At 40.0% G+C, this 24784-nt stretch overlaps 1 protein-coding gene across 1 annotated transcript in view; it reads right to left on the bottom strand.

The window, feature by feature from the left end:
* Positions 1-24784, bottom strand: part of FRAS1 (Fraser extracellular matrix complex subunit 1) — a 513961-nt gene that overhangs the window by 90647 nt on the left and 398530 nt on the right. The window contains exons 37-44 of the mRNA XM_018049625.1: positions 20187-20318; positions 18980-19105; positions 16807-17054; positions 8475-8623; positions 8124-8286; positions 6415-6550; positions 2251-2441; positions 875-1028 (exon numbers count right to left, since the gene is read on the bottom strand). Coding sequence (XP_017905114.1) covers positions 875-1028; positions 2251-2441; positions 6415-6550; positions 8124-8286; positions 8475-8623; positions 16807-17054; positions 18980-19105; positions 20187-20318 — 1299 coding nt within the window. The remainder of the gene's footprint in view (positions 1-874; positions 1029-2250; positions 2442-6414; positions 6551-8123; positions 8287-8474; positions 8624-16806; positions 17055-18979; positions 19106-20186; positions 20319-24784) is intronic.

The raw sequence follows: 24784 nt of genomic DNA, 5'->3' as shown, positions 1-24784 counted from the left end.
TCCCCTTCTGTAGGGTGAAAGTAGCACTCTCCACTTGCTGCCTTCCTCCTGAGGCATCTGGGATGAGACAGAGGGATTTATTTTAAACTCCATTCATGTTCAGAAAGACACTAAGCATCCTAGGGCTGAGGTATATTATGCTATTTTCAAGGGTCATGTGTATGTAATGAAACACAGTGTTTCATTAAAGAAAGTGAAAGTGGATGGAGGCAAGCTAAAATGTAATGACCAACAGCTTCTCTGGTGAACTCTCCATCAACAGGAATAGTCTCATCTGTGAAAGGTCAACAGCCATTAGGCCACCAAGCCACCACTTAGGAGATGAAAACTGCAGAGCTTTAGCTAATACTAGGTAGTTAGCACTTAGAATGGAAGTAGGTAGAAGATTACCATGGTGGTGTTTTAAACTTCTGGTTTAATCAGGAAAAGTGCTTTCTTTGCAAAACAGATGAGCTCATAAAGATTATCTACCACGCCTCCAACCTGAAATGAACACCCTTTGTAATTAATTACAAGGTGGCTATTCTGTTCTTTGTATGAAATAGCCCAGGATGATCAAGCAATGATGGCCACTCCAAGAAGAGGATGTGAAGATTCTGAAAACTTGTTCTGCCTGAGGCTACAGAAGAAAGCAAGAAAACAGCTGAAACTGAATTTCAGAGACACCAATTACCCAGGAGTCAGGCTTTTAGAACAACCAGTCTATGGTGACCCCAAAGAATATAAACTAGCTGTGAATTTGATTATACCTTGATGCAATGAATGGACTATGCACCAGGAAGGTAGAGGAATGATCAGCTGAAATCAATGTGTTTATTCTAATAACCCATCGAGCACCTCAATTAAGAAGCTTCCCATAGCAGTTATGTCCTACCGTGGCCAGGCTCTTTTGTCAATACAAAAATCAGCTCATTATCTGGAGTGTCCAGGTCTTGCAAGCTCAAAGAAGAATTGCTGATCACCACTCCTGAGCTCAGCTGCACGCCAAGGGGCCTCAAGGTCACTCTGGGAGGCTCGTCGTTCTTCCTCTGATTAAAGCATAAAATATTAGGTCTCACACAGATACTGGTTTAAGAAGAAAAAAAGAGCGCACACTATTCAAATACAGTAACACCATCACATCAACTTTCACCACTGAAATAGCATTTAATGTGTCATTATCTCTCATTGTTATTGTTATTGTTATTGTATTTTTATTGAAATATAGTTGATTAACAACATTGTGTTAGCTTCAGGTGTACACCAAAGCAGTTCAGTTATATATTTTTTCAGATTATTTTCCACTATAGGTCATTACAAGATATTGAACATAGTCTCCTGTGCTAGACAGTAAATCCTTATTGTTTATTTTACGTATATAGTTTGCACCTAATATGTCAGTGTCTTTAATTCTCACTCAAAATGGTTATGTTGAAAGCTGAGCAGATCACATAAACCAGATATCCCCTTGATGGACATGCTACAGAAATCTCAGGCATTCTCCATAGGTACAATGATGGCATTTTCCAGATGCCAGAAATATGGACATGTGGTTAGACAAGTACAAGTGTACTGGGGGGATAAAAGGGCACATTTTTTTGAAATCATAGCTGTCTTAGAACCTATGAGAGAGGACACATATTCTAAAGTGCAGGTGTTTCAACTGTCTGCCTGACCAGCCCCAGCAGAAGTCAGCTCCCCTCCACCCTTGTCCCCCAAGGGTGCTGAGAGTGCCATGTTTTGTCTTCTCAAGGCAGAGGGTATTCCATTCTGAGTTTTATCTTTTATCTCTCTCTCTCTCTCCTCAGGCTGACAGAGCAAGCCTATGTAGTTGCTCAAAAGGGAATATATACAGCATCAGGGAACACATTTCTTTAATGTTATAGTATGATGAACAAATGCGCTAAAATGTTAGAAAAAGCAAGTATGTACACAGAACTACATATAGTAATTGCAGGGAAAAATAAGCATATGTTACTTTTCACCTCATATGAGGCTAGCCAGTTTTCTCTGTCTGTGAGAACAAAGTGTCTTCACACAGACCAGATAGATTTTATCCTAAAATGGAAATTCAGATTTCCAAGTCATACCATCTCCAAATGTCAGCCTTAATTCTACAAGTTTCCTAAAGGTCAGGGTTATGCTTTTTAAATTGACCTCTAAAATTGAAGGTCCAACGCAATTTTATTTGTTTTTGAGTTCTTTTGAAGCTATCTAATGGTGGGATATTGTGGTCAAAGGCCCAACTTTTTCAACTTCCAGAGTCTTTACCTCGATGGTGATGTTGATGCTGTGGACTTCTGATCGACTGTTTCCATCACTTACATAAAAACTGAAAATATCGTAGGTTGGCTCAATGCTTTCATGAACACTCTGAAAGTAGTAAATGTAGTTTTCCAGGACATCTTGAATAGGGAATGATGCCTCTAGGTCACTGGTAGTTCCAGGGCCAAACCGATCACCTGCACCAACAGCAAGAGGGAACTTTTATCTTGATCCATAAATTCCTGCTTTCTGAGCTGAACCAGAAAGCATGACAGCACTATCAACAAAAGATGAAAACAAGTTTGAGAATAAAGGTGAGAGAATGGAATTTGAAGACTTGGGTGGGACCCCAGTTTCCCCACTGTTTCTCATCAATAAGTGGGACTCAAATGAGTTGCATGTCTGAAAGTACTCAGACTGCTATTATTTAATAGAGCACAGAATCAATGGTTGTTTTGTTAGAAATATTTGATAAAATAAGTCATGGGACAAATATTGATATAGGAATAAAAGTTTTACACTTTAGTCAATTTCAAAACCATTTTGCAAGAGAAACCTTTTTTCTCTACACAAGAAAGTGTGAACTGTATATCTTTAAATCTAAGGAATATCTCCTTAAGCATGTTTTCATTTGACAATTCAGTTCATTAAGAAACCTCTAGTAACGTCATGGGCTAGTGCTCAGCCCCTGGAATGGTACACTAGAGCCACTGTGATGTTCAGGGACCATCCAGAGCTCAGGTGTAGTTCAGGCACTGAGATGTTCAAGTATCATTCAGAGTTTCATGGAAAGTGCTGGTTATGTTTTCTTTTCATTCCAACCCCAAAGGCCAAGGGAAAGAATAAGCACTGTGTAAATGTTGGATGACTTGTCTCTTATTTGGACTAAATCTCTCTAAATGATCGATTTAAATGGTTACATTTTCTTCTAAAGAGAGGAGAAAAAAAGAAACCCCTGTATTTTCAAACACTCCCTAGATATACATCAACAAAGCAAAGTGTAGATAGAAGATCTGAAAACAATAACACTTTCTCTTTCCCTCTTCCCTGGTTTTTGCAAAGATGAGATCATATATTACAAGGCGACTGACTTCCTAGTCGAAGACAGACAGGGTCATTTTTTGTTGACCTCCAAATTGAAAGAGTAGGAATGAAAATGTTTTATTTACAATTTGTTTGTGACAAGAATTCAAGACAAATATTCTTTTTTTCAATGATGTGAATTTTCTTAAATTGTACCCCTCAGATTTGATTCCTCTAGATACCAGAAGCATAGGGACTCTAAGTGATTAGTGAGCTGATAACCCCTAGGGCACACAGTTCAGAGTTTCCAAAAGGAATTGCTATAATTCCTTAAAACTTTAATTTTCTCTTTCTGTTTATCACTATAAATATAAGAAATGTGGCAAAAATACACTAAGTGAAGCCTAAAAATGTATTCAAATAGAATGACATTCCATCATTAGACACAAGCTATTCAACAAGTGAATCTGTCACTGAAGCTTTAAGCATCAATCCTTTTGATTCTTAAAACTGCATCTTCTATTTTTTCATGTAAACCATTCTTATTAATGAGTTTCCTCGCCTTCTTCAATAGAATATATTATGTGCAAATTAAATAGTTCTTGATGTGTGGAGGCTATATCATGAACATCTATTACTACACTGTGCTGGAACACAGCGATGCCCAACAGGTAATTAAGGTGGGCCCTAGCTGTGCACCATACTAACTCAGTTGTTGAAGAATCCGCCTGCAGTGCAGGAGACCCCGGTTCAATTCCTGGGTAGGGAAGATCCCCTGGAGAAGGGATAGGCTATCCACTCCAGTATTCTTGGGCTTCCCTTGTGGCTCAGCTGGTAAAGAAACTGCCTGCAATGCGGGAGACCTGAGTTTGATTCCTGGGTTGAAAAGATCCCCTGGAGAAGGGAAAGGCGACCCACTCCAGTATTCTGGCCTAGAGAATTCCATGGCTTGTATAGTCCATGGGGTTGCAAAGAATAAGACATGACTGAGCGGCTTTCACTAGTTGTGCTGGTACTGAAGGAATGTAGGTTCCACGCTGTTAGATTTTATACTGAACAATATGACTATTCTGTTCTTGTGCTAGTGTGAACTTAAATGATTCTTCTTCTAATGTTTTTAAAAAGATGTTCTTTTGGTCAGCTGGACTCTGAATCTAGGTAGCTACATAAAATGAGACTCTATTCTGAAAGCCCACGAAGCAAAGGATGGGACCTTACATGATGTGTGTTAGGACAATGATTTGCCCCCCTGAACGTCTTTTCCTTACTTCTAGGTTCATACTAATGCAGAGCATTGGGTCTCCAAGTGTGGTCCCTGGACCAGCAGTAATGGAACCACCTGTGAGCCAGTGAGAAATGCTAATGCATAGATCTCACCAACCTTCTGCAACAGGAACTTTGGGGTTACTGTCCAGGAAATTGTGTTTGCTCAGGCCCTCCAGGTGAGTCTTCTGAGCATTAAGGTTTGAGAACCACTTTAAGAGGGGCTAAGAACTGCCAGAAATTTGACTTCTGGACCAGTGAAATAGTCCTCTGTGTGCACTCCAGGTTAACATAAAACAGCATTAGAAAGCCTTATCAGAAACCACCCAGAGAGAAGAGAAGGCTGGGGGCAACCATCCTTTTCTGATTCCCCACTTTTGTTTGTGCTCTTTCTTCTGCGAGGAACACTGTTTTCCCTCTGCCCACAGCAACTCCCACTAACCCTTCCTCAGACATTCCCGCCTTCCCAGGCAAAAGTGATTGCTTTGTCCTGTATCCTTTCTTGGTGCTTTGTTCCTTTCCCTGTCCTGGTGTTTCATGATTATACCATCAGTCTTTGTATCTGTCTCCTGCGCGAGGCCAGGACTGTCTTATTCCTCTTTTATAATCCACTGCCTCTTAAATACTGGAGAGGGTAGCCTTTCCCTTCTCCAGGTGATCTTCCCAACCCAGGGATCGAACCCAGGTCTCCCGCATTGCAGGTGGATTCTTTACCAGCTGAGACACAAGAGAAGCCCAAATCTAACTCAGCAATAAACAAATCTAAGGGCACACTCTGCAAAGCAAGATGGCGAAAAGACTCGAGGTTTTCTCTAGGAAAACATGACCCCTGCTAAATGAGTTTCTGGTAAAACTAGACTCAAATCCTAGGCATCACGCAGGCCACAGACACCTTCAGTCAATAGCCTCTCTGTGGGAGCTTTGAGCTGCACGCCAGTTAGAGCCGAGCGCTAGCACTCAGGAGCCTCCCAGCAGAGATGGTGGTACAGTCACCTGCCAGGAGCTGTCTCAGCTGCCAGTCACTGTGGACACAGGGGGCCTGTGGACAGTCCCCGCCTCTCCCCTTCCCTCCTCTGTGATAACCACCAAGAGCAGTGGGTCCAGGGCAGATGGTGGGGGAGAGGGTCACAGACAGACAAGCATGCATTTCAATTCATGTCATATATTTAGAAAAAGCTGAGGTATCAACTCTAGTTCAGCTAAACAGTAGCTGCCTCACAATAAAACAACAGACAATCTTATTCCTTGACATTCAATTTCGAGTGCAATCCCCAAGCCCCTCTGTCCTAATGGCTGGCACTTTTCCCTTGTTCTAGTTTTCCCCACGGCACTGACTGACCTCCTAACATCTTCCACAATTTTCTCATTTCTTAGGTTTCTTATCTGTCTCCTCCCACCAGAATCTAAGGCACCGCAAAGGTAAGGGTTTCTGTCTGGTTTACTGATCTATGTGTGTGTACGCTCAGCAGTTTCAGTTGTGTCCAACTCTTTGCAACTGCATGGACAGCAGCCCACCAGGCTCCTCTGTCCATGAGATTTCCAGGCAAGAATACTAGAGTGGGTTGCCATGCCCTCCTCCAGGGGACCTTCCCAACCCAGGGATTGAACCCATGTCTCCTGTGTCTTCTGCATTGCAGGCGGATTCTTTACCATTGAGCCGCCAGCGAAGCCCCTTACTGATCTATCCCCAGTGCTTAAAAAAGTGCCTCACATACAGGAAATGCTCAGCCAATATTTGTTGAGTCAACAAGACCTTCCTTCCATTTCTTGGAAACAGTTCTACCCCTCTTCGGGTCTCCCTGTCCAGGTTAATTGCAGGCAGTGACCCCCTCCACCCTGCCTCTTCTCTCCAGGTCTGGAACAATTCTACAGCCAGGCTGGTACCTGTCCCCGTGTTCTCGATGCAGCCATACTGGGGCAGGGCGCTTAGCTTAATGACGGCGTCCTCCTGGAAACTGTCCTCAGCTGCAGCAGCGAAGAAATGGTGAAAAGAGAGTGGGGTCCTCCCTCCCTCGTCAACCTAAGAAAGAAAAGATTGGAGAGAGTCCTTGGGCGGTTACGTGGACTGCAGTAAAAAAGGACTGAATCGAAAATTGCTGCCTGGGGTGACCTTCCATTTGTTTGAGGAGGCAGATTCTCTACAGACAAGATGAGGAATGTGCCAGCTGCTGGGGCCCGGCCATCCTTCAGCACCTCTCAGAGCCACGCTCAGATGCAGTGACGTCCGTGTTTGCCTTCAAAGCTGTGCTTCTTCCATGATGGATCTGGTTATAAAGCAGCTCTGGCCCATTCTAATCACCCACCTCGGAACAGTTGCATGGCAAGAGGGCTGCCTTCCTTCGTATCAATGTTCAAAAGTCCGCAGCTTCAGAATGATCCATCCAGCCCTCCCTTGGATACAGTGAGTGCATCCTGTCCTATAGGAGTTCCCACCAGAGATAAAGTCCCCTTTATCCCGTGACAGGGTATGCTTAAAGGTGCAAGGAAGACAGGGCTCACCGTACCTGAAAGCTAGTGCTTATCATTACTGTCAAAGAGAATAATAAATCGGTTTAAGTAAAAGCAGTAGCTCCAGCTACCTTTCTCCTTTCGGGCCCTGTTTTGTATGCTAATGTTGCAACCTGAGCCTAGTGTTTTTTGTAGCCTGCTGGATATGCAACTTGACTTCTGAATGACTGTTGGCTAAATACAGGAAGATTTACAAATTATAAACTGGAAGGTCACCCTGACTCTGAGAATAGGGAAGGTGCAAAAGGCTTCCCCAGTGTGGACATGAAAAAATGAGCAGAATATCAGAACCATTCAGAAACAACTCAGTTGCACAAATTTTCAATTGCTCAAGAAAATCAGAAATCCTGAGTTTTGGGTATTATGGTATGTACATAGAGTGGAATAAGAAAGTGAATTAACTTTTATGGAATCCCTACTATGGGCCAGTTCTGTACTAGAGCTTTTTCATGCTATTTTATTCATCATCAGAGTAATCCTCTGTGTAATAGGAATAGTAGTAACACTTTGAAAATGAGGCAACTGAGGCTAAGAAAGATTATATAATTGGTCCAAGATCAGTCAGTTAGTAACCGAACTGGCACTTGAACTCAGATACGGGTAACTTCATAATCGGGGTACATCACATGGACCCCCACCCTCCACACACCAAGGAACTGTCAATATTGTTTACAGAGATAAGTGTCAACTCAGCTTAAGATGTGACCCAGGACACTATCCATATTCCTATGTTTTAGTTGCTGCAAACATTAGACTATAAACACCTCAAAAACACATCTCTACACTCCTACTACTATACACATCTAGCATAGTATACAAAAGACCACACAAATAGATCTGTGTCTGGCACAGAAATATTTGTTGACTAACTAAATAATGTGGATATAATGATTTGATCTTATGCATTTAATTATTTTCATCCTCTTTGAAAAACTAATGATTGAAAGCCATAATAGCTTGATTCTACGGCTTAGATATTTGAGGGGAAGGACCTGACAGCCAGTTTAGGTAGAAATCCTTCATTCACACTGGCGCAGATTCCAGCTTTCTACAGCACCTACCGTTCATTGATCTGGACTGCTTACCGTGATAAGGTCAGCAAAAGCAATGACTGGGGGTGGATCCTTGTCGGGCGTTATGGTGATGGTAAACTTCTGATTGTCCAGACGGTTGTGGTCCATATCAGAGACAGAGAAGTGGAAGCTGTCAGTAACTGGATGACCACCGGTCTCAAATGCGGCCAAATACCTATCAAAGTCAAGAGAAGAATGGAATGAATGAGCTACGCTGTCAGGTCAAGTAAGATGACTGAATGAATCTCTGTTTAAAAATGTGGCCAGAGGCAACATAATCTTACAAGGGAACTATGGATTAGTTGCTTACATATTTTAATATAATTTAAAAAAATTCTGTGTAGTACCAGGTGGTTATAATACCTAATTTTCTTGTTGTTGATGTCTTCCATAGTGAAATTAGAAATCTCTGAGAGTTCTTCCACCTCAGGTCCTGAGGTTTTTAAGAGAGCACCATACATGGGCAGAGAAGTTATCTGAATCCAGATCTCTGGGTCAGAGGAAGAATCATCCTAAGCAAGCAAAGATGATATAAGACATGACTGTACATTTGCAGGAAGACAGTAAGGATTTTCAGTAAGGATTACAGGTGCTTCTTTTTCTGCTAAATGAAAAATCTCCTTAAGGAATACCATGTTAAACTGCATGAAAATCTCACTATTTATTCCTCCTAAAATGTCTCGTTGACAGTCATCTTTGAAGAGTAGCTCAGGATAATAGCAGTAAATGCACTTTAAGTATGGGGTATAAAAGAAAGAGAGAAAGAAAGAAAGCCAAATGGTTACTGTAAGAGCCACATAAAGTTTGGTTTTTATTACAAGCATTTAGTGAAGTACAAAACATGGTCAGAAATATAAGTCATTCTTCTAGAAACACAGTTGTAGGCTTCTTCTAGAGTTTTTTTAGTACAGTTTGCTTTTTAGAAAAAGGTAAATTTTTGAAAATAGGTAAAACTTCACTGCTGCTGCTGCTGCTAAGTTGCTTCAGTCGTGTCCAACTCTGTGTGACCCCATAGACAGCAGCCTACCAGGCTCCTCCGTTCCTGGGATTCTCCAAGCAAGAATACTGGAGTGGGTTGCCATTTCCTTCTCTAACGCATGCATGCATGCTAAGTCGCTTCAGTTGTGTCTGACTCTATGCAATCCTATGCTAAAATGTATGATAACAATGATTTTAAAATTCAGTGAAACAAAGAATGGAAGGTAAGGACTCACTTTAAAGAGTAGTCAACACAATAAAAAATTTTCCCTTAACAGAAAAATTTAAGAAGTCTTATGAATTTCATTCTGACCAAGCCTATGCATGCTCAACCCCTGAGATGCCCAATCCTAATAAAGACTATTTATTTCCCTTTCCTCTGCACTATTTATTTACCGAGAAATAAAATTGGCTTCTTGTTTCTATGTGGAGAATAACTGAAGACAATAATTGAATGTCTTAGCAAACAACTTCTTCTTTCTTCAAGGATATTTTTGGAAATATCTAGAAGGGAGGCAACATCTTCTTGGAAAGATCCCCTGAGCCATTCATCTTTTAGACCAGTTGGCTGTGAACATGAGGGCACTCTACACTTCACCACAGCAACAATGAAGATAAATATTACATGACCAAATGTACTTTCACATGCAAACTTGCATGGCTATGATGTACAGTTAGCTGAGGTCAGAGATCAGAAATGTGAGCACAGCTGCCTGGTGATCTGGGGGAGCAGGTTCTCATTTCTATCCTTGGGGACCTTTTTAAGTTGGCAGTTCAGAGCCTCAAGGCAAGATCATAGAACTTTCCATATTTCCTCACATCACTTGACAGCAACAAGGAAGAAAACACAAATTTATTGAAGCTGTAAAACGTCAGAAAACAGCCCCTAAGTTTATACTTTAAAAGTTTCTCTATTTTTCTTCATGGGTTATCAAATACAACATGCAGGCTTCCAAAAGACTACTTGTTATAATATTGCTGTGAGTAGCCTCTGAGGGGGAATTTTTAAAAGACAGCCAAGTGTTCTAAGGCACTGTCTTCTGAGATGGTGATAAACTACAAGGACAGAGCTCCTGGCTCTTGATGAGAATGAACAGCTTCTAAATTCCACATTGGGAAATTTGGCAAAGAAATGCTTATCTCATGTCAGGCCCAACTTATTATAATTTTTCAAATCTCAAGTGACTGCTGGGTTTGATACAGTGTGAAATCAGCTGGATTTTTTTCTGAATGCTGTCATCATTTAAAGAAACTTACTATTTTGAGATATCCAAGATAATGTGGGTGAAAAATTCTTAAGAACATAGACCTTGATTTTATGTAATTTTTCTACTCGAAGACCTTCTTACCCATTTTGTGTTAATTCACTTTTTCATTTTCTTTTTTATTATCTATACATCTATTGACACACCATTCAACACAAGGATGAGAACTCTGATGATTAACATTTTATGCTCCTCTTTCATCCTGTCCCTGGTTCTACCATCATACCATGGATCTTGCTTTTTGACTTCCTTGAATCTCTTGGAATAGTTTGATATATTATTGTAAAGTTGTTGTTGTTGAGTTGCTGAGTCCTGTTGGATTCTTTGTGATCCCATGGACTGCAGCATGCCAGGCTTCCCTGTCCTTCACTATCTCCCGGAGTTTGCTCAAACTCAAGTCCATTAAGTTGGTGATGCCTCCAACCATGTCATCCTCTGTCACCCTCTTCTCCGCCTGCCCTCAATCTTCCCCAGTATCAGAGTCTTTTCCAGTGAGTTGGCTCTTCACATCAGGTAGCCAAAGTATTGGAGATTCAGCATCAGTCCTTCGAATGAATATTCAGGATTGATTTCCTTCAGGATTGACAGGTTTGATCTTGCTGTCCAAGGGACTCTCAAGAGTCATCTTCAGCACTACAGTTTGAAAGCATCAATTCATTGGTACTCAAGGGTGAGAGTTATAGCCCAACTCTCATATTTGTACATGACTACTAAGAAAGCCATAGCTTTGATTATACAGACCTTTGTTGGTAAACTACTGTAAAGTAGTAGTATTTTTTAAAATGTATGAAAAGGGAGTTAGACCCTCCTCTTGTGGGATCTCTCTTTCTTTTCATTCAATAGAAGACTGCTAAGATCCATGATTTTATTTTTCATTATCTATGATTTATATTCTTTTCACTCAGTTCAGTTCAGTTCAGTCGCTCAGTCGTGTCCGACTCTTTGCAACCCCATGAATCACAGCACGCCAGGCTTCCCTGTCTATAACCAACTCCCGGAGTCCACTCAAACTCACATCCATCGAGTCAGTGATGCCATCCAGCCATCTCACCCTCTGTCATCCCCTTCTCCTCCTGCCCCCAATCCCTCCCAGCATCAGAGTCTTTTCCAGTGAGTCAACTCTTTGCATAAGGTGGCCAAAGTACTGGAATTTCAGCTTTAGCATCATTCCTTCCAAAGAAATCCCGGGGATGATCTCCTTCAGAATAGACTGGTTTCACTCAGTAGAAGATGGCTAAGATCCATTATTTTATTTATTTTCTTGGGCTCCAAAATCACTGGAGATGGTGACTGCAGTCATGAAGTTGAAAGGTGCTTGCTTCTTGGAAGAAAATCTATGACAAACCTAGACAACATATTAAAAAGCAGAGACATTACTTTGCCAATAAAGGTCTGTCTAGTCAAGGCTATAGTTTTTCCAGATGTCATGTATGGATGTGCAAATTGGTCTATTAAGAAGTCTGAATGCCAAAGAATTGATGCTTTTGAACTGTGGCACTGGAGAAGACTCTTGCAAGTCACTTGGACTGCAAGGAGATCAAACCAGTCAATCCTAAAGGAAATCAGTCCTGAAAGTTCATTGGAAGGACTAATGCTGAAGCTGAAACTCCAATACTTTGGCCACCTGATGTGAAGAATTGACTCCTTAGAAAACACCCTGATGCTGGGAAAGATTGAAAGCAGGAGGAGAAGGGGACCACAGAGAATGAGATGGTTGGATGGCACCACCATCCTGATCGACATGAGTTTGGGCAAGCTCTGGGAGTTGGTGATGGATAGGGAAGCCTGGCGTGCTGCAGTCCATGGGGTCATGAAGAGTCAGACACGACTGAGCAACTGAACTGACTGAAAGATCCATGAATGTTGTTTTGTGAAGCTATTGTTCATCTCTTCTGAATGTTCTCTAGTATTCCACAGAATAAGTATGCTCCAAATTATCTGTTATTCCGTTTGTTGATGCTGATAGACACTGGGCTTGTTTCAGTATTTTTGCTACTATAAAATAGTGTAACTGTTATTATAAATAGTGCTTCCCTGATAGCTCAGTTGGTAAAGAATCCACCTGCAATGCAGAAGACCCTGGTTCAATTCCTGGGTTGGGAGGCTCCCCTGGAGAAGGGATAGGCTACCTACTCCAGTATTCTTGGGCTTCCCTTGTGGCTCAGCTGGTAAAGAATCTGCCTGCAATGTGGGGAGAGCTGGGTTCGATCCCTGGGTTGGGAAGATCCACTGGAATAGAGAAAGGCTACCCACTCCAGTATTCTGGCCTGGAGAATTCCATGTGCTGTATAGTCCATGGGGTCTCAAAGAATTGGACACAACTGAGTGACTTTCACTTTCATTGCTGTGAGTACTCTTGTGTATATTATTGTGTGTATCTTTTGTACCTGTGAAATTCTCCCTTGGAAAGGAATCCAGGAGAGGAATGGTTAGGAAACATGAACATTCATCATTACAAGACAATGTCAAATTCCTTCCCAGAGTGGTTGTTCTAATTTACAGCTCCATCATAAAAGAACCTCCTGTAGATCCATTTCCTCTTTGACATTTGGTATTTTCATATTTAAAAATTTTTGCCAGTTCAATTGGTACTAACCAGCATACAGTCTTTGCCTGCGTTTCCTGATGTCTAAAAAGGTGAATGTCTCTTATCTTTACTGGCCCTATGGATTCCTCTTCTGAAATTCCTGCTCATGTCTCCGGTTCATTTTTCAAATGGATTATCTTTTTCTTCTTTATTGGCAGATATTACTTATATTTTCTTTGTTATCTTTGGTTCTATGTGTTGTACATATCTTTTTTCCAGTTTGTAAGTAGTTTTTTTTTTTTTTTGTATTTATGGTGTGTTTTGGAGAACATAAATTTTAATTTTAATACAATCAAATTTTCAATCTTTTCTTTATAGTTAGTATTTTCTCTTTGTAGTTTAAGAAATTCTTCCTTTTCCCATTATCATGAAAATATTCACCTATACCCTACGAAGAATTGTACAATTTTACATATGACATTTAAGGACTTGATTTGCTACAGTTAATATCTGTCTAGGGTGTGAGGCAGCAGTACAAGCTCTTGTTTTCTTTTTAATATGAATAATAATTTGTACAGATTCATGTTTCAAATAGTTTCTCCCATTATACCAATCTGTTTTGCTATATCTGTTTTATTTTACAGTCTCAAGTATGAGTCTATTTCTAGACTCTCTAGTATATACCAGTGTGGACTGATTTAAACAGTGCATATTTATATCAAATCCTGATATCTGATAGGGCAAACCCCTGCCCTCCTGTCATTCATTTTCAGAATTTTGGCCTTTTGTTGTTCTTTAAACATTATAGACACCTTTCCAGGTAGTGCTAGTGGTAAAGAACCCACCTGCCAATGCAGGAGACGTAAGAGATGTGCCTTCAATCCCTGGGTTGGGAAGATCCCTGGAGGAGGGCATGGTAACCCACTCCAGTATTCTTGCCTAGACAATCCCATGGATAGAGGAGCCCGGCAGGCTACAGTCCATAGCATTGCAAAGAGTCAGGCACGACTGAAGTGACTTAGCATGCATGGATACATTATAGAATGAGCTTATCAAGATCATTAAAAGGTCACTGAACTTTTGACTAGTACTTAGTTGAATGGAAAGATCATATTGTGGGATAATTGATATCTTTCTGATACTAAATATTCCTATGAATATGGCATCTCCTAGTGCTTTTAAACGGAGTAGGCAATGGCAACCCACTCCAGTACATTTGCCTGGAAAATCCCATGGACAGATGAGCCTGGTAGGCTGCAGTCCATAGGGTCGCAAAGAGTCGGACACAACTGAGCGACTTCACTTTCACTTTTCACTTTCTTGCATTGGAGAAGGAAATGGCAACCCACTCCAGTGTTCTTGCCTGGAGAATCCCAGGGACGGGGGAGCCTGGTGGGCTGCCATCTACGGGGTCACACAGAGTTGGACACGACTGAAGTGACTTACCACCAGCAGCAGCGGTGCTTTTAAAAATGCCTGCCAATTAAGTATGACAATTTTCCCTGTAAAAGTATTGCCTGGTTTTTGTTAGATTTAGTCCAAGGAATATAATTTTTGTGATGCTATTTTAAGTGGTATATCTTTTTAGTTAAATGTATTGGATATTTTTTGCTCTTATATAGAAATGCTATTGTTCTGTTGATCTTCTATCCAGCCCCTTCCTAAATTCTCCTTTTATTTTTGAAACTTTGTCAAGAAATCCCTTTGGATTTTCTTTCTAGTCAGTAATAGCATCAATTTTCCCTAGAAGTTATACATCTTTTGTTACATTTATACCTCATACGCATTATGTAATATTATTATAGATGGTTTATTTTGAATTAATATATTTTTGGCTAGTGCATAGCAATTCTATTAGCTATTTAAGATTAATCTTATATCATCCTCTCCATATTACAAATGAGAAAACTGAGCCCTAGGGAGTTTAATAACGTGTCAAGGGTTATTACACTAGCAAAAGTGGTAAGCTTGGATGAGAACCCATTCATTTTAACCGTAAAACCCACACATCCCTCGCCTATTTGTTTCCTTGCAGTACACAGCAAATTGTGTACAGGAAAAAACCATTAAGAAGCAAATCACACAGAAGCCCATTTTTGCCTTTTGTTTCTCCTGACGTCATTTCACCTGCTTGCAGTTCACGATAGCGTAATTAAGAATAGGCTCACATGTTCCTTTGTGTTATTGTCTGGGTTTCCCCAGTGGTTCAGCGATAAAGAATCCGCCTGCAATGCAGGAGATACAGGAGACATGGGTTTGATCCCTGGGTCAGAAATATCCCCTGGAGAAGGGAGTGGCCACCCACTCCCGTATTCTTACTGGGAAAATCCCACGGACAGAGGAGCCTGGCGGGCTACAGTCCATGGGGTTGCAAAGAGTCAGACACGAGCACAACACAATAACTGCCCCATTTATGACCAAGGTTTGGGATGGCTTTCCCAACTTTTCTGGATGTTCACAGCAAACTCATTAACTATGCATACCTAGAAAAATCTTCCCCATGACATTAAGCAAAGAATTCTTCCACAACACTCAGAGAAAGTTAGTATTAATAAATAACTTAGCTAAGTCTTTTTAAAATATGCTATGCTTTCAGTGAGCTAGAATAATTCTTTTGGAGTCTTCTTTCTGCTCCAGTGGGTAAATTCACATTCAATCGATTTCTGAAAATACATGTTCAGTTGCCAATGGGCTTGCATTTTGATCTGCAGTTCATAATAAGCACTTAATGGGAAGGAACTGCTCCTGGAATCCTATTTTGGTCTGTCAAACATTTTTCAAGCCTTGGTAATCTATTGATTAAATCTGTATTCATAAATTTTTATGAATTCATGTTTCATAAGACTCAAAAGGCCATAACCTAGGGTAAGAATCACCTGTCAATTTAAAAACAAGGCCAAAAGTGTTCTGAAACTGTACTAGACCCATGAGAAGAATCAGGGTGAAAAGCAGTTTCCCATAAGTTAAGAAAAGACAATTTTAGGGGAAAATCTGTGCAAAAGCAATTGAAGCAATTGTTCCCAGGCCAATGCTTTATCTTACATGCTACTATTCAGGCCTAGATTTTATAGCCATATTCTTCAGCTCAGAAAAGGATTACATAAAACTATACAGTAATTTTTTAAAAGGCCAGGTTATTGGAGGAAATTTTAAGATTAGCAAAGGAAAAATTCAATACTAAGAGTGATTATCATTCAGATAACCATTTTTATTTCAATGTATTTGTCAAAACTACTCATTATGATTTTTACACAGAGAGTTTATGTTCACAACATACATACCTTAGCTCCAGAGGTAAAGTCAAAGAAAGAAGATGAGTTTAATTAACCAGGATCACATATCAAATTAAGGTTAGACTAGTGGAAAAAACAACAGAGTTTCTGAATCTACCCTTGGTCCCTGCTTCTCGTGGGGCATGGAATGGAGGGTGAGTCAGGAATCCTGCCAAACAAGCGTGCCAGCATTCGGTCCAGAGCTGGACCTGAGACAAACGCTAGTGAGAAGTGGGCTGTCTCTCAGAAAAGTGAGCCATGAAATACCATAACTTATCAGTCATTGATGGGTAAATTCCTCTAAGTTGCTCTTCCTCTAAAATTCCCATTTGAAATACTATGGAGGGAGCTTAAAATATGGGAACTTGGGCTTTCTGACACTGTTACTATTTCCTAGTGCAAATCACCCATCCTTACACATTCTCAGTGCATTTTCATCAATGTTCTGCTCATTCACTTGTCTGCTGGGGAAACAGTGGGAGCAGCTGGAATAAGGAGCGTCACTACTTGCAAAGAGCAGAATGATAGGGAAGCTGACGAAAAGTTCCTTTATGGCCATAGACCTGATGGCCCACATGTTCAGCCACGGCCTCACTTTCTAGTCAACCTGATCAGAGGGTGCAGTGGACAAAAAGACAAATGAAAGAACTTACCACATAAGCCAGGTGTGACCGAGTGATCACAGCTGTACTCTTACTGGCAACTGTGATGCTCAGCGAGGCACCAGCAGCCAGTCGGGGCCCCCGGGCCTCGGCCAGGGATACCTCCACCCTCACGTCCACTGTTGTGGCGGAAAGGCCGTCTGTGACTAAGATCTCCATGCTGTCCTCCTGGGCAGACGAGCCATCGTGTAGATACTGCAGGACATTTTTCTCTACATCCTCATATGTGAAAGTGTCACCTTTCAAGAACAAAACAAATTGCAAAACCCCAATAACTTCTGGGAACAATTCTTAGGATTTCAAAGCACATATAGGATCATAAACCCTGAGAGTTGTAAGCTAATTAGTTCAACCAACCACCCAACGTATGATTCTCTTTACATTAGCCTTGTAAAGGGTTCTTTAGCCAGTCCTTCAGCATGGCTCAAGGTGGGAGGCTCACCATTTTACAAGGGAGCTGATTCCACTGGAGATAACTCTGAAATGTTTTTAAAGCTTTAAATCAGATGGAGCCAAAATCTGCCTCTCTAAGCTCTACGCTTCACTTTTCATTCTAGACGATACAGGGCATACTTCTATTCTTTATGATAGCCCTTCTAGAATCTAACCATAATACTGATGGCTTATTTTAAAAGTTAAGAAAGTTAAAAAACACTTAAAACTTGAAAAGTATACTTGAAGTTAGAAACCTACTCTGTGTAAGTCTAGAAACCTACACTGTGTAAGTCTATTCATAATTAGGTGATAGGTGTTGTGTGGAAAAAAAAATTTCAAGGTCATAAACATTTAAGAAACATAGATTTAAACAAAATTTAAAATATTTAAATGGCAGGATTCACTAGATTTCTAGAATCTTCAATATACAATATGAAAGCTTCTTAAAATTGTTTGGTCATAGAACCCTTTTTATGAGAAATGCTACTTAGTGCCATGGGGCCCCATGACTCCTGAGCACAGCTGAGGAACTGGTCTTCTTGGATGTTGTGTTCAACTCTATTTCCTCACAGATTACTGACTATAATAATTGATGGTATATAAGACAACTAAAAAATTTATTCATTCTTTGTTTTCTTCTTCCAAGCCTTCTCTTGATGCTAGTGTAATTGTTCCTTAAAATGATAATAAAACTAGTATTTTACAAACATCTTTCAAACTCACATATCTATTATACAAATGTTGGTTAAATATAATATTAAAGAAACCGGGCTATGACTGTTATGCTCCTAACATAGATCCCTTAGGATACCAGAAATCTATCATAATGATACTTCTTTTGCTCAGTAACTTTTTAAAAACAATCTGTCTTTGTGAATCCCAAGTGCCTATTTATTGTTGTTACAAATCCTATGTAGCTTCAAGGTAAAAAAGTTGACATTCTCTCTCTGCAGCAATATTCAGAAGAACACATTATTACATGCCTATTAGGAATTACATGAAAGTTTTGAGAAAATATGGATTGTCACAATAAGTATATAGCATCCCAAGGTGAAAAGTTTGAAACATATTCACTTCAATATATGAGAGCTAACTATTAAAAATTAGGTTCAGTTGTGTTCTTTGAACTTTTCTGTATTTCCTAAACAATCAGCATGCATGATTTTTATAATTGGATAAAGTACAATAAAAATTATTTTGGAAAGCTGGTCACATAACCACTTTTTTTAATGGATGAAAATACATGCAGCTTATACTCTAAGAGTCAGAGTGTTTAAGATACTGTGAAGATTCATTCACATGGAGCTGACAACTCATGAGGTTGTTCCGAACGTACTTACTCCAGGTTTTAGAAATCAATTTTATATACCACCTGAGAAAAGAGCTTCATAGTTTTGGAGTGTGGGTGGTGGTGCAGAGAAGGAAGTCCCCAGTACTTCAGCCAATGGACTAAACATTAAAGGTCTTCCCTTTTTCTAAGTACCTCCTTATCCCACAATATTGCTTTACATCTTGTTGGAGACATAAAATCAACTGTGGAGCAAGAACAATATTCTATACGAGAAGAGAATCTAAAAGAGAATGAATATAAGTACATGTATAACTGAATCACTTTGCTATACACCTGAAACTATCAAAACATTGTAAATCAACTATACTCCAATAACATTAAAATAGTTGAAAAAAAAATAGAAGTTCCAGGAGGCCAATGACGGAGTGAGCAGGCTACCTGTGGCCATGGGCCCTGGTGACCCAGCTGTATACTTAATAAGCACGCCATGCTGTGGAGGCTTCCGAAGCTCAAAGAGGAGTTCCTCAGGCACTGTCTTCGTGTCTCGTACTTCCAACTGAAGTTCTGTAGTCAGGAGAATAGAGCAAGGTGAGCTGCGGATGTTAGCAACTCTACACTCCACATACAGTAAAGCCCCAGGCCAGGCTGGAAGCCATGTTGTGGGAAACCCGATGGTTACAAAAACGCTCAAATGAATCGACCACAAAAGAGAGAAAACTGAATACAGTCAATTCACAAATTGTAAGTAAGTTCTTTAAGAGTTTATTTGAGTCGGTAGTTCCAAATTCAGAACACCTTTTTCTTCCATACAAACGAGGGAATGGCGGTCCACAAAAAGGTCAGTCCTGACTGACTAGGTAGGTTTTCTTCCATAAAATACTCGTGGAAGTGGTTTTTGCTTATTATTGTTTCTTCCCTTCTCCTTTCTCTGAATCTAAAGAGGAGCCAGCTTATTTTAATAATGGTTCCTCTGGCCATCACATCACAAGAGAAGGAGTGGGGCAGAAGGGACAGTTATCTTTATATCTATGACTTGCTAGTAAGTTGGATGATAATTCACTTGAGGCCAATACTGACAGGTAGAAACTGGATAAGGATGTATAAGAACACACCTTACAAAAATCAAAATATCCACTCTTCCATCTTCAGATGTTCTTCGTAAAAGAATAAACTTCTAAAGAGTGAGTATACTAATAGGTAAATAAAATCACATATAAAACACTTGGGTCAACTTTAGCTCATCACAACTTCTGAAGGTTATTGCAATCTGCCACTCCTGTTACTTTTCACTCTCTCAGTAGAAAACAAGAGCAGCCCTTGAAACCATTTCCCTCACGTCTCTTCTCTGCTCTCTGTTACTTTATATTTTAGTGATGGCAACAAATCAAACTCCTGGAGGCTGGAAAATGAATTCAGTGTTGTATTCCATCACTGAGCATTGGCCTCTGAAGGGTTTATTTCCTTCTCTCTGTTGCTTCCATTTGCATGGAAATGGCCAAAGGGACTGCTATGGCTGAGAAAGCATGCAACTTCCAGAAGAGAAGGTCACTACTTTTTGGTAACCATGAAGAGGTTTAAACAGGGACTGTTAGTGAAATATGGTTCCATCTTCATAGCCATTTTCTTGCAGGTTCCCAGTTCTTACCTATAGAAGTGCTGCCTCCTGGGCTGACCTCAAGCAGAGGAGCTGTGACCTGGAACACTGGTGGGTGCTGATCTGTGCGAAGTAAGTGAATGGTAAGGGCCATCTCTGGACTTGTGTGTTCTCCATCAGAAACTAGAAAGGGCGCACATACACACATAGGTATAAATCACCTTGCAGTCTGGTCACCTTTAGGCAAGTTCTATAAACTTGTAGCTAAAAGTTTTGTTTTTTACATTACCTTAACACTCTGAAGAGATGCTTACAAATGGAAAGAGTAAGGGAGCAAGTGAAGATACTGTGAGCTATTCTACAAAGCTCTTTCTACTGAATAACAAAGAGGCTAAAGGACCATAATAACACAGTCATTTTAAGAAGCAACTTTCACAACAAGGTGATATTGACAAATGTTTAGTTCAGTTTAGTTGCTCAGTCATGTCCAAATCTTTGCGACCCCATGAATCGCAGCACTCCAGGCCTGCCTGTCCATCACCAACTCCTGGAGTCTACCCAAACTCGTGTCCATTGAGTCGGTGATGCCATCCAGCCATCTCATCATCTGTCGTCCCCTCCTCCTTCTGCCCCCAATCCATCCTAGCATCAGGGTCTTTTCCAATGAGTCAACTCTTCTCATGAGGTGGCCAAAGTACTGGAGTTTCAGCTTTAGCATCAGTCCTTCCAATGAACACCCAGGACTGATCTCCTTTAGGATAGACTAGTTGGATCTCCTTGCAGTCCAAGGGATTCTCAAGAGTCTCCTCCAACACCACAGTTCAAAAGCATCAATTCTTCGGTGCTCAGCTTTCTTCACAGTCCAACTCTCACATCCATACATAACCACTGGAAAAACCATAGCCTTGACTAGATGGACATTTGATGGCAAAGTAATGTCTCTGCTTTTGAATATGCTATCTAGCTTGGTCATAACTTTCCTTCCAAGGAGTAAGCATCTTTTAATTTCATGGCTGCAATCACCATCTGCAGTGATTTTGGAGCCCCCCAAAATAAAGTCTGACACTATTTCCACTGTTTTCCCATCTATTTCCCATGAAGTGATGGGACCAGATGCCATGATCTTCGTTTTCTGAATGTTGAGCTTTAAGCCAACATTTTCACTCTCCTCTTTCACTTTCATCAAGAGGCTTTTTAGTTCCTCTTCACTCTCTGCCATAAGGGTGGTGTCATCTGCATATCTGAGGTGATTGATATTTCTCCCAGCAATCTTGATTCCAGCTTGTGCTTCTTCCAACCCAGTGTTTCTCATGATGTGCTCTGCATAGAAGTTAAATAGGCAGGGTGACAATGTACAGCCTTGACGTACTCCTTTTCCTATTTGGAACCAGTCTGTTGTTCCATGTCTAGTTCTAACTGTTACTTCCTGACCTGCATATAGGTTTCTCAAGAGGCAGGTCAGGTGGTCTGGTATACCCAACTATTTCAGAATTTTCAAATATTCACTCATAGGTAATGCTGATAAAAGCTTTTATTTTTAAAATTATTGTAGATTTAATTCATTCTTCCAGAGAAACACATTTTCAAGAAATCTCTTTTGGAAATAACTTGTTTATGTCTCATCAGAAAATAATTTTTTAAAAGGATAGAAATGTCTACACAAGTAATTTTAATGGTATTTGTTTGGAAGTACGCAGACCCATTTTTACCAGCTCATTATGTTCAATGCAATAAGTGGAAGACATCTTTGTGAATAAAGCAGTGACCTTAATATTTTATTTGGATTATCTGAGACATCCAAGTGAAAGCTGATCACTGGAGGGAAATGAAAGCAGAGTTGCCAGACTCTTGTTTCTTTTTTCCATACCCTACATGCCTTCCCTTCTCTAAAAGTCAGGTTTGTAGGAGCACCTGCACCACCGACTCATCAGTGGGTTTATCTGCAGTGCCTACTGAAAAAGCTGCACTGTTGATATTTTAAATGTGTGGTCTGCTTATACATGGGTTCATTACAAGAAACTTTTTACTTTTCTACTTTCTCCTAAACTTAGTAACAAGTCAGTGAGAATCTGACCTCTACTTCAGCCAAGTAAAGCATCATTTAGTGACTCCTACTAATGAGTCCATACAGGTTTTAGATTTGTCTTTTCCTTGAGAACACAACTAAAAGATACGGTTGGATTTGACAAGGTCTGTTCCATGTCCTTAGAGAAGTCCAGAAATAGCCCTCCTGAAGGAGAGACGACATTATCCCTGGGAGAATGACAGTTTTATGACAGTGGTCATTTGGTCAAATGTCAAAGTTATTGCATCTGCTTTTTTGAGTTCAATCTTTCATGCTCTCTGGATGGCCAGAGATAGGATCAATGATTCTTCTTTTTTTATTCCCTTAATGTTTCCTCTATTTTTCTTTAGATTTTTTATGTGGACCATTAAAAAAAAATATTTACTGAATTTGTTACAATATTGCTTCTGATTTATGTTCTGGTGTTTTGGCCATGCAAGATCTTAGCTCCCTGACCAGGGATTGAACCCTCACCTCCTGCATTGAAAGGTTAAGTCCTAACCATTGGACCACCAGGGAAGCCCTGGGACGAATGACTCTTAATTTTGGGAGCTTGAGGACAAGCGTTCCAACTTTTCCTTAAATTTCAGTGGATTCAGGATTCTCCGAAGTGCTTGGAATCTACGTTAAGAAGGCCTTTTGTTAAATAAAAATAAATAATTGCAAAATACAATTTTTTAATGTTTACGTTGATTTTTTTTTTGAAGTGAGGAGCACCTTTGGGAGCCTTCACCATCCTTACCCTACATAAGAGGAGGAAAGACCGAAAACTTAAACAGCTTTGGTCATATCACTCAACAATCCGTGTGACCAAAGTACATCCTTGCCTCTATAAGTAAAGGGAGGAAAGTTACTTTTTAGTACAAATTTGTGAATGCTTGGTTGCTCAGTCACGTCTGACTCTTTGTGATCCTATGAACTGTAGCCCACTAGCTCCTCTGTCCATAGGATTTCTCAGGGAAGAGAGTGCATTGCCATTTCTTCCTCCAAGGGGATTCTCCCCACCCAGGGATCAAACCCGCATGTCTGGCGTCTCCTGCATTGGCAGGCAGATTCCTTACCACCAAGCCACGTGGAAAGCCTAGTACAAATTACATAACAACAAAATATACCATGATGGCACAGGGCTTAGCAAGCAAACGTAAGAACTTACAATCAAAACATTAATTGCATGTCTAACCCTTTCTTTAAGCAACATTTTTTATTTCTCTGAGAAATAGTCAAATTGTTTCTGGTCTCATACTTTTTAGATTGGCTCTTTCACTAAAGGTCTACACAAAAAATCTGCACACAGATGGTTACAGCACATTTATTCACAATGGCCCAAACTTGGAAGCATTCAAAATGTCCTTTAGCAGGTGAATGGATAAATAAACTATGGTTCAGCTAGACAATGGAATATCATGCAACACTAAAATAAATGAGCTACCAAGCTATGAAAAGACATGGAGGAATCTTAAATGCATATTACTAAGCGAAAGAAGCCAGTCTAAAAAGTATGAATTCAACTATATGATATTCTGAAAAGGGTAAAAGCATGGAAGGCAATAATAAGAATAGTGTTTGCCAAAGGTGGGAGGTAGGGGTTGCAGGAGGGGCATAGGCAAAGCACAGAAAAATTTTAGGGCATTACAGTATCAACTCTGTATGAAACGATGATGGATAAACGCCATACATTGGTCTAAACCCATAGGATGTAAAATAAGTGAACTCTAGAGTAAACTCGACTTTGGGTGATTATGTGTCAGTGTTGATTTATCCTGGTGAGAAGTGTACCATTCTAGTGACTCATGCTGACAACTGGATGGGGCTACGCTACGCATGTGCTGGAGCAGGGGGCACAGGGCAAATGTCTGCACCTTCCTGTCAATTTTGCTGTAAACCTAAAACTGCTCTAAAAAAAACTGTCTAAAATAAAAAATTTTAAAAATCACTGAACAGTAAAATAAAGGAACCTCAGGCAGAAACAAGATAAATTAATTTAAGGTCAGCCCAAGGTCTATTTTCTTTACTCTGTATAATAGGTTCATGGATCATTTAACTTAAAGTCTTGGGGAAGTTAATAGTTAACCCCTTCACCTATTCAAGCTTTCAGATTATTACTGAGGCTTAAAATCTAAACGGGCACACTACCATGATACTTGTTTGTTTTTCATGACCAGAACACATACAGACCAGACTAAACTCAGAAAGTCAGAAACTTACGTTAAAATCCTGGTTGTACTGTTTACCAGGTATAGAAACATGGGCAGATTACTACTATATTGATCCTTAGTTTCCTCAGCTTTAAAATGCTAAAATAAAACCTATGTTTACAATATTGCCATAAGGCTTAAATACAAGTAATACTGCAAATTGTTTAATAATCAAGAAGTCTAGAAATGAGCCAACAATGGGTTCTTTTCAACAATGACACAATACTAGAAAAAGAAATAAAAGGTGTCCAAATCAGAATAAAAGAAAATTGTCAGTATTTGCAGATGAAATATTATATATAGAAAACCTTAAAGACTTCACTAAAAAACTGAGAACGAATAAAGAAATTCAGTAAAGTTGCAGGATACAAAATCAATACACAAAAATC

This window comes from Capra hircus, chromosome 6 (genome assembly GCF_001704415.2).
Source record: "Capra hircus breed San Clemente chromosome 6, ASM170441v1, whole genome shotgun sequence".
NCBI lineage: Eukaryota > Metazoa > Chordata > Mammalia > Artiodactyla > Bovidae > Capra > Capra hircus.
Note: the sequence above shows the minus strand (reverse complement) of the source record. Positions and strands in the feature narration are given on the sequence as shown.